General features: G+C 52.1%; 1 protein-coding gene across 2 annotated transcripts; it reads left to right on the top strand.

The window, feature by feature from the left end:
* The first annotated feature begins 1,530 nt into the window (after positions 1-1,530).
* ABCF3 (ATP binding cassette subfamily F member 3) lies at positions 1,531-8,745 on the top strand. 2 transcript variants are annotated; one of them, XM_078068292.1, is made up of 21 exons: positions 1,531-1,698; positions 1,927-2,086; positions 2,215-2,294; positions 2,804-2,850; positions 3,046-3,143; positions 3,245-3,367; positions 3,535-3,801; positions 4,117-4,197; positions 4,287-4,346; positions 4,445-4,501; positions 4,612-4,634; positions 4,738-4,793; positions 4,908-5,108; positions 5,199-5,275; positions 6,597-6,641; positions 6,720-6,852; positions 7,388-7,476; positions 7,569-7,660; positions 7,848-7,980; positions 8,107-8,194; positions 8,289-8,745. In XM_078068292.1, exons 1-21 carry the CDS (start codon positions 1,626-1,628, stop codon positions 8,445-8,447), a joined length of 2,142 nt encoding a protein of 713 aa, XP_077924418.1. In that variant the 5' UTR covers positions 1,531-1,625; the 3' UTR covers positions 8,448-8,745. The 2 variants fall into 2 exon arrangements, with proteins under 2 accessions (XP_077924418.1, XP_035978370.2); XM_036122477.2 differs by having other exon boundaries at positions 1,534-1,698; positions 1,927-2,074.
* The last annotated feature ends 1,094 nt before the right edge of the window (positions 8,746-9,839 follow it).

Here is a 9,839-nt window from a genome sequence, read left to right as displayed (position 1 = left end):
GGTTCTCTCTCAGCTCTTGCAATGTTGTTGAAGAAGCCATCGTTTGTAGTTTCCCCATCAATTCCTCTTCCAGGGGCACTTAACCAGGACGCTTAACAAAGCGTCTGCCTTTGGCCCAGGTCATGATCCCAGGGTCCTGAGATGGAGCCCCACATCGCATCCGGCTCCCTGGTCGTCGGGAAGCCTGCTTCTCCCTCTCCTACTCGCCCTGCTTGTGTTCCCTCTCTCTATCAAATAAATATTTTTAAAAATTCCTCTTCCATCTATTGCCTATAAAGTGGTTGTTAGATCTAGTAGCTTAGCTTTTTAAACTTTTTTTTAAAGTTTTATTTAAGTAATTTCTACACCCAAGGAGGGGCCAAACTCGGGACCCTGAGATCAAGAGTTGCATGCTCCTCTGAGCCAGTCAGGTGCCCCAAGCTTTTTAAACTTTATTTTTTATTTTTTATTTTTTTTTTAAAGATTTTATTTATTTATTTGAGACAGAGAGAATGAGAGAGAGAGCACATGAGGGGGGGAGGGTCAGAGGGAGAAGCAGGCTCCCTGCCGAGCAGGGAGCCCGATGCGGGACTCGATCCAGGGACTCCAGGATCATGACCTGAGCCGAAGGCAGTCGCTTTACCAACTGAGCCACCCAGGCGCCCCGCTTTTTAAACTTTAAATAGTTGGATTGATCTTTCTAGATGGCAAAAGGATAATGGATCTTAGGTGAAAATCTTAAGGTTGGAAGAATATTCATGTTAAATGTAAAGCAGTAGCATCATTTGGGGAAAATTCCTAACTTCTAGAGGGAATCAGTGAAAGTAGCTTTATACACTCATTTACTGAGCTTCCTGGTGCAGAGAAGCCTGTTTTGGGTGTGTAGGTAGGGAATAAATACTGATGAATTTGCACTGGCCGATCTCGTTTTCTTGCTCTTTGGCGGTTAAGTGAGCTTGTGCCTTGGGGTGATGTTTGGACTGAGTGAGCACAATTTGCACAGGTCCGCTGACCTGTCAGAGGCGAGAGAACTGAGGCTGGCCGCCCGGCTAATACAAGCCCGTAGGCCCTGGGGACCAGAACAAAACCCGTGGGCCGCCCAGAACTGTGCAGGAGGCTTCTGAGAGGCCAGGGACCAACCATGAGTCAGCAGAGCTCTCGGTGGCCTCCAAAATGGACCCCGCTGGGCGCGCTGAGATAGGCGCGCCTCAAGGGAACGCAGAGATCTAGCGAGGCCCGTGTGCTTTATCAACCCCCTGTCTCTTGGGAGGTTCCCCCCCGCGGGACCACGGCCGTCTCGCGCCCTGATAAACCGCGAGCTCCCATGCACCCCGCCGCCGCCGCCGCCTTTCGGAGCGCCACCTCCCAGAAGGCAGCGAGAATCGCACATGTGGCTAGTTTTTCAGCGGAAACGGCGTTGCGCAAGCGCAGAGACAGCAGCTCGAGCGTAGGCTCTGAGCGGCGCTTGCGCACGGTTCCTCCAGCCCCGTTCACCCGGTCCACCGGGTTCCGGGCACTCCGCGCCTTTCTTACATCACCACTACGCATGCGCCTTGGAAGGAGGGGCGAGCTTTTGGGAGACCGGCAGGAGGCGCGTCTTGGCTGCCGCCTAACGGCGCCTGCGCGGACGGGAGCCCGACTGGAACATGGCGACTTGCGCTGAGATCCTGCGGAGCGAGTTCCCCGAAATTGACGGACAGGTCTTCGACTACGTGACGGGTGAGCCGAACCGAATCTGCGCGCTGGGGAGGCCAAAATGGAAGTCATTGGGAGAAAGACTAAGGGAGGGCAGTGCCGGGACCGCTGCTAGGCCTCTCCTCTGCGTGACCTCTTGTCCCGAGGGCAGGTTAGGTCTGGAGCCCGGAGTGGGGCCGCGTTTCGGGGACTAAAACGGCTTGTGTGTCTACCCTGCCCGGTATCTTCCTCGACCTGCCACGCCCGGCCCAGGCGTCTTGCACAGCGGCAGCGCGGACTTCGAGTCTGTGGATGACCTGGTGGAAGCGGTGGGGGAACTGTTGCAGGAGGTGTCCGGGGACAGCAAGGATGACGCGGGCATCAGGGCTGTGTGCCAGCGCATGTACAACACTCTGCGCCTGTACGTGCCAGGGTAGGGGGATTCGTGGGGGCGATGGGAGGGCGGACGGTAAGGAGACAAGACGTAAGGGAAGAAGGTCTGATGGCTGTAGAGCTTTTTATTCAATTCTTAACTCTGCGCTTTCTGTTCCTACCCTAAAGGGATGAGCCACAGACCCAGGGAAACAGCCAGGTGCTGCTAGACGCCCCCATCCAGTTGTCAAAGATAACAGAAAACTACGGTGAGAGTGAGGGAAGATTGAACTAGCTGCTCTCTGCCCTTGTCTCAGCCTCCACCCCCCACCCAGCCAGCCTTCCCCTGGAGCCCAGGACTCCTGGTACCCCTTTCCAACAGAACAAGGATGTAGAAGCTAGTTGATGTCTTTACTGAGGGCAAAAGAAGCCATTGATGAAGGGAGTAGGATTGGAGAGTTTTCCAAGCTCTTAGGTAGGGTAGGAAGCTTATGGGCCTTGGGGCTGGACACTTAGGTTTACTTACCAATTTTGTGACTTTCTAATCAACTGCATGAGCTTGTAGGAGTTGCTTATCTGCCTCAGTCTCTATTCTTAATCTGGGAAGTGGTTTTTTTTGTTTGTTTTTGGTTCAAATATGGGGAGGATGATAGCTATTTCTGGGATTGTAAGGCTTTCCTTTAAATGTCTATGTCTGTGTCTGGTTCATACTAGTTACTCAAAATGTTAGTTTCCCTTCCCTCAGGGAGAAGGTGACTGCTTTTCTTATCGCTTACAGACTGTGGCACCAAACTTCCAGGACTGCTAAAGAGGGAACAGTCCTCGGTGAGGAGGAGGAAGAAAGGGAGGGGTCTGTGTCTGTGGTTGGGGTGGAAGTTGACTATCTTTAAATATTGGAGGATTTTTCCGGGGGTTTCTGATTATGTCTTTTGCTGAAAGCAGGGTAACTTAAGATGTTCTTTCTGGGGCTCCTTTCTGAGCCTGCAACCTAGGCTGAAATGGTTGTGTTTGGACCTTTAGACAGTGAATGCAAAGAAGCTAGAGAAGGCTGAGGCTCGACTGAAGGCAAAGCAGGAGAAGCGCTCAGAGAAGGACACACTCAAGACCAGCACTCCTCTGTGAGTTTAGCAAGAAGGGCTGAGAAGAGAATAGAGCAGTCTCTATTGGGATGGAAGGGTGGCTGGGAATGCTAAAAACCATTCATTTCTCCCTTTGAAAGGGTCTTGGAAGAGGCATCAGCCAGCCAGGCAGGCAGCAGAAAGGAGAGTCGGTTGGAATCATCTGGCAAGAACAAATCATATGATGTGCGAATTGAGAACTTTGATGTGTCTTTTGGCGATAGGTGAGGTAGTGGCAGTCTGGAGGGGTTACGTTTTTCTTTTTCCAATTAAAGGAGAATTTGGATAGATGAAATGGGGCTTAAAATAACATTAGGTTTTTTGAGGTTCAATTCGCTGTATACCTGTCTCTGGAGCAGCACCCTTTGTCTTCTTCCTACTACCCCTGCAGGGTACTACTGGCTGGAGCAGATGTGAACCTGGCATGGGGCCGCCGCTATGGGCTGGTGGGTCGAAATGGGCTGGGGAAGACGACACTCCTGAAGATGTTGGCCACTCGGAGCCTGCGAGTTCCAGCCCACATTTCCCTGCTGCACGTGGAGCAGGAGGTTGCTGGAGATGACACCCCTGCCCTGCAGAGTGTGCTAGAGAGTGACACCATGAGAGAGGACCTTCTGCAGAGGGAGCGGAAGCTCAGTGCCCAGATTGCCAGTGGCAGGTAAGGGCTCCAGGTGGGGAATAACCAGCAGCCGCGGTTCTTCAGAGAGTGCCTGTCGTACTGCCACAATCCACAACTTGCACGCTCATCCTAGTGAGCAGCAGAGCTTAGATCCTGGCGCTGTGGAGCTGTAAAGCCCTGTTCCTTCCACAGTGCCCACTGGCCTCCCTGACTTGAGCAGGTGCTTCCTGTAGTTCATTCCTGTCCTGACAACAAGGCAGTCAGTGGCCTGCTCTCCAACTGCGTAGAGTCCAGGGCATTCTCCCTAGACTGCCCCCAGTCAGGCTGAGCGCTCTTCCTCCATTCCCACTCCAGGGCTGAGGGCTCAGAAGCTGCACAGTTGGCGGAAATATATGCCAAACTGGAGGAGATTGAGGCTGACAAGGCACCTGCCAGGTATTTAAAATTCCCCTTCCCTCCTTCAGATTTCACCTTTCCCTTCTGTTATCTGTTTCAACCAAGTTCTTCCATTTCTTCATTTCTAGGGCATCAGTCATTCTTGCTGGGCTTGGTTTTACCCCTAAAATGCAGCAGCAGCCCACCCGGTGAGTGGCCCTTGCCATTCTTGGCTGTGAACACTGTTGGCTTTGCCTCTGCCTATTCTGGTGAACACCTACCCCTGATGTGATCTCCGTTTCTTTAGGGAGTTCTCAGGTGGCTGGAGGATGAGGCTGGCCCTGGCCCGGGCTCTGTTTGCTAGGTGAGTCTCCTGGGTCTGTGTATGGATACTGTGGAGGATGGGCCTTGGTTTGTGGGAAGTCATGAGCTGCTGACCTAAAACCTCAAGGCTTACATTCTTCTTTTCTATAGGCCAGATCTTCTGCTGCTAGATGGTGAGTTTGAAAGGGGGCACCCTGACTTTGGGGTGGGGAAGGATAGCAACATCCAGGTTCTATAGCACTTTAATCCCAAATGTATCCTTCCCCACTTTTCCAGAACCCACAAACATGCTGGATGTAAGGGCCATCCTGTGGCTGGAGAATTACCTGCAAGTGAGTGCCTATAGGTGTTAGAGTAGGTCTGGGGAAGGTCTGCCTCTAAGACACCTGGGGGGCTGGAAGCTGACTGCTCTCCCAAACTGGGCCTGCCATCCTGTGACCCCTCAGACATGGCCCTCTACAATCCTGGTCGTCTCCCACGACCGCAACTTCCTGAATGCCATAGCCACAGACATCATCCACCTGCACAGCCAGCGACTAGACGGCTACCGGGGGGACTTCGAGACCTTCATCAAGAGCAAGCAGGAGCGGCTGCTCAACCAGCAGCGGGAGTATGAGGCACAGCAGCAGTACCGCCAGCATATCCAGGTGTGGGGCAGGCTGGGGGCCCGTCCCGTGGGCATCGGAGGTGGCCGGGGTGAGGGAGCCTGACCAGTGCTGATGCTCGTCCGCCCGCAGGTTTTCATTGACCGATTCCGCTACAATGCCAACAGAGCCTCTCAAGTGCAGAGTAAACTTAAGATGCTGGAGAAGCTGTGAGTACAGTGCCCTTGACCGGGCCCTGACTCCCAGTCTCTTAATTTCTTCCCTCACTTTGCGGGCCACCCCTTACCCTCCCATGCTAGATCTCCCCTTTTCTAGAAACCAGCTTTAGTTTCCTCTCCAACAGGAAAGCAGAGCATTTTACACTGCTGTTAGTCTTGCTGCCCACAGGCCTACGCAACCACTAATTTACTTTCTCTAATCTATTTGCTTATTCTGGACGTTTCATATAAATGGAACCCTATAACATGTGATGTTTTGGGCCTGGCTTATTTCACCTAGCATAACGTTCTCGAGGTTCTTTCATGCCGTAGCACGTATCGGTACTTCCTTTTTATGGTCAGAGAGTATTTCATTGTCAGGATATACAGCATTTTGTCCATTGCCTCGTCAGTCAAGAGATATTGGAAGTTCCTTTTTTTTTGGCTTTTATGAATAACAGTGCTATGAACATTTATGTACAAGTTTTCATATGGACATATGTTTTCTATTCTCTGGGGTATATACCTCGGAGTGGAATTGCTGGGTTACAAGATAATTAATTCTATGTTTAACATTTTGAGGAACTGCCAAACTGTTCTCTAGAGCAGCCATACCGTTTTATATTTCTACCAGCAATATACGAGGGTTCCAATTTCTCTGCATCCTTGCCAACACTTATTATCTGTCTTTTTAATTTCAGCCAGCCTAGTGGGCGTGAGTGATATTTCACGGTGGTTTTGATTTGCGTTTCTTTAATGACTAATGATGTTGAACATTGGGGGCTTAATCTTAAAGCAACCTTCCTAGAGGTGCTGGTTGGAGGAGGGCAGGGAGGCGAGCCTAAAATCAAAGGCTTAGGTTTTTGTGACATTGAAATATTTATCACGGTATCTTAACTGGTAGGCCGAAAACCTACAAAAAGGATAACCCTATTTTTTCAGCATATAGTGAACTAGAAGAAGGTATTCTAAAATAAGAATATAGTTTGGATGGTGGGAGTACAAGCCTTCTCTAAGTTTTCTCTGAATGTATATTACTTGTATAATAAGAACAAACAAAGTTAGTTTTAAAGCCATAAATTTAGGGGCGCCTGGGTGGCTCATTCGTTAAGCATCTGCCTTCGGCTCAGGTCATGGTCCCAGGGTCCTGGGATTGAGCCCCACATCCAGCTCCTTGCTCGGTGGGAAGCCTGCTTCTCCCTCTCCCTCTGCTGCTCCCCCTGCTTGTGTTCCCTCTCTCGTTGTCTCTCTCTCTATCAAATAAATAAATAAAATCTTTAAAAATAATAAAATAAATAAAGCCATAAATTTAGTCTGCCCCCTCTCTCCTCAGGCCAGAGCTGAAACCTGTGGACAAGGAGTTGGAGGTGGTGATGAAGTGAGTGCTGGGCCGAGAGGCTGGTGGGGAGCTCGTGTTTCTGGCTGCTCCCATGTTCCTCACCACCACCTCCTGCAGGTTCCCTGATGGATTTGAGAAGTTCTCACCGCCAATTCTGCAACTAGATGAGGTGGATTTCTACTATGATCCTAAGCACGTCATCTTCAGCCGTCTCTCCGTCTCTGCTGATCTCGAGTCCCGCATTTGTGTGGTATGGTTGCTGTTTCTCTGTTTCGTGAGCTGGGACTCTGCATCCCAGCACGTGCTGTGGCTTGGCCCAGATCCTCAGCTGCAAAGGGAAGTGGTGTGCAGGAGCGGGAGTTGGCCTGGGCCAAGGACTTTGCTCTACTTCCCTGCAGAGATAGAAAACCTGTTTGGTGGTATTTTATGAATATGTAGGGCAAGACTTTATCTTCCGAGTCTCAGATCTGAGTTTTCTCAAACCACGGAATAGGGAGAAATCAGGGTCAGATTTCAGGTCTTGAGTCTGCCGATTGCTAGCTTGGTCACTAAGTGGAGATAGCAGCTACCACTCGGTTACTGGGAGGATTCAGTTCCCTGCACTTAGTAGGTATTTAGCTGTCAATTCCCTTTACATTTTTACTAGTTCCTTCATTTTTATGTCTAGTTTCTTAACATTTTTTTTAGTTGTTGAAGGAGTCATTGGTCAGAGCCAGTTCTTCCCTCCTTTGCTTCTGTGTTCTGCACATGTCCGCTCTTCAGCATTCTCATGGTTCTTTGGACAGGTTGGGGAGAACGGGGCTGGGAAGTCGACCATGCTGAAGCTGCTTATGGGGGACCTGGCACCTGTTCGGGGCATCAGACATGCTCACAGGTAAAGCCCCCGGTCCCCAACGACTGTGTAGCTACACTCCTCTATGGGCATCGCCTCCCACCCCATCTTTCCCCCTCTCTTTCTGCCTGTAGGAATCTGAAGATCGGCTACTTCAGCCAGCACCACGTGGAGCAGCTGGACCTGAGTGTCAGTGCTGTGGAACTGCTGGCCCGCAAGTTTCCCGGTACCGTAGGGATTTGGGTCGAGAAAAGAGGTGACCCCTACAGCTAGGCCTACCTTGGGGTGGGGTGCTGAGCAGCGAGCCCTGAGTCTAGGGATAAGGACATGGGCACTTGGAGGTAAGGCTGAGGGGAGGGTGAAGGGAGGGAGTCGGGTCAAGAAGCCACTTGATGGGGTGAGGCCTGTTCCAGGGCGGCCTGAGGAGGAGTACCGTCACCAGCTGGGCCGGTATGGCGTCTCTGGAGAACTGGCCGTGCGCCCTGTTGCCAGCTTGTCTGGAGGCCAGAAGAGCCGGGTAGCCTTTGCTCAGATGACCATGCCCTGGTGAGTTCTTGCCTTCTCCTCTCCCCATCTTGCCTAGTAGGAAATGTTTGTCTTGTCTTCGTATCAGGGGAGTTCATTTTCTCCCAACCCCCATAACTGCCTGCCTCCCTGGGTACTGCCTTCCAGCCCCAACTTCTACATTCTGGATGAACCCACAAACCACCTGGATATGGAGACGATTGAGGCTCTGGGCCGTGCTCTCAACAATTTCAGGGTGAGTGTGCCTTCAGGCTGCCCACTCCTCCCCAAGCCTCAGCACCCCTGAGGCCCCCCCCAACCCGAGTGCCTCCCGCTCTCCTCTCTTTCAGGGCGGTGTGATTTTGGTGTCCCACGATGAGCGCTTCATCCGGTTGGTGTGCCGAGAGTTGTGGGTGTGCGAAGGCGGCAGCGTCACCCGGGTCGAGGGCGGGTTTGACCAGTACCGCGCCCTTCTCCAGGACCAGTTCCGCCGTGAGGGCTTCCTCTAGGGCCACAGGCTGAGGACTGTGCCCAGGACGTGGACTGGTCTCTCAGACCCCTGGGCCACCATGTAGGCAACCATCTCCAGGCCACGGACTTCCCCCGACTTTGGGGACAGCCTTATCTCCAAATCTCCTTTTGACTGGAGCATCCTCTGCACAACCCAGGGAGCCGCATCTAAGTGTCTGTGAGGACTGGTCTTCAAGGGAAGGGGTGGGAGGTGCCCTCTGGCTATAGATCCCCCCCACTGCCCTGGCTCTGACTGGGCCCCAAGTGGCTGCTGTGTAAATTAAATCTCCCCCTGCATCTCCCTGGCCTCCTCTCTGCTGCTCCCTGGCAGGACTGCAGTACTTGTCCACTGTTAGGGGGTGTGGGCTCTGTGGTTTGGGGCTTTTGTTACACTGTTATCAGTCATACAGATGAAGCCGTGGCAGAAGGAGTCTCTGGAAGGAGACGTCATTAAAGCCGCTGGGCCTCAGAGGTCACCTGCCTGACTTCAGGTGGGCCGAAGGGCAGCGTAGTACATCACTGGGGTGCTGTTCCCCATAGCCCAGGCTCAGCCTTAGCTGAAGGGGGCTTGGGTTCTGCTGCCTCAGCCCCACTGCTTGTGGGAGTGAACTAATGCTGTAAGCTGGTCTCCAACATGGTTTGTCAACTGCTTAGTCCAGTGGTCTCTGACTTAGGCTCACCCTGCTTCTCTGATCTAGACCCTCAGATGGAGCTGAAGAGAAACCAAGAAACTATCTTTGTCCCCATTTTGCTTGGGTGGTTTCATGTTCTTTATTTTCCCTCGAACCACATAGGTAGGGGCCTGGGAAGTAGGGAATTGAGAATGGGGTCGAGTGGGAAGAAACAGCACTTTGTTTTCAAATGAGGCGATCTCGGGGAGGAGATGTTTAACAGAGGTTGTATGGCTTATAAAATTGTTTCTTGAGGACTCAGCTGCTATATGTAATTGTAGGAGGCACTAAAATAGGAACCTTGCGTTTCTGAAAGATAACGGAGAAACCAGAGTCTGCAGAAGGAACTGGCTGGCCTCATGGAGAATTGTAGTCACAGAGCTCAACCTAGGATTCTTAGCCCCTGAGGCTATCGTGGTGTGTAGGTAGCTGGGGGAAAGAACCTGTTTTGGAGGAAAGGAGAATAAAGACAGGAAGGCTCTGTTAACTACAGAGCAGGTGCTGATGGACACAGGAAGCTGGCCAAAGGGCCACTCGTAGGCCAGCCTCCTCAACCTCCCTCCCTCTCCCATGTCTGTGGCCATGCGCACCCTCAAAGTCCTGAGAGCCTTCTCACAGCCCCCACCAAACTCCCAACCTCAGGCCTGCAGGTGGGCCAGTCGGGGGCCATCTGGGGTGGGCTCCGTGCCTGCCTGTTTGCCAGGCTCTCAGCCCTTTCAC

The sequence above is a fragment of the Halichoerus grypus genome, chromosome 1, assembly GCF_964656455.1.
Source record: "Halichoerus grypus chromosome 1, mHalGry1.hap1.1, whole genome shotgun sequence".
NCBI classification, from domain to species: Eukaryota; Metazoa; Chordata; class Mammalia; order Carnivora; family Phocidae; genus Halichoerus; species Halichoerus grypus.
This window is presented reverse-complemented; position numbering and strand designations above follow the sequence as displayed.

Excerpts from the sequence above, each read along its gene's own strand:
- ABCF3 (XM_078068292.1), top strand. The coding sequence starts at position 1,626 with ATGGCGACTTGCGCTGAGATCCTGCGGAGCGAGTTCCCCGAAATTGAC. Across the intron at positions 4,794-4,907 it reads GGCTGGAGAATTACCTGCAA|ACATGGCCCTCTACAATCCT; the intron begins GTGAGTGCCTAT and ends GTGACCCCTCAG. Across the intron at positions 6,642-6,719 it reads GAGTTGGAGGTGGTGATGAA|GTTCCCTGATGGATTTGAGA; the intron begins GTGAGTGCTGGG and ends CACCTCCTGCAG.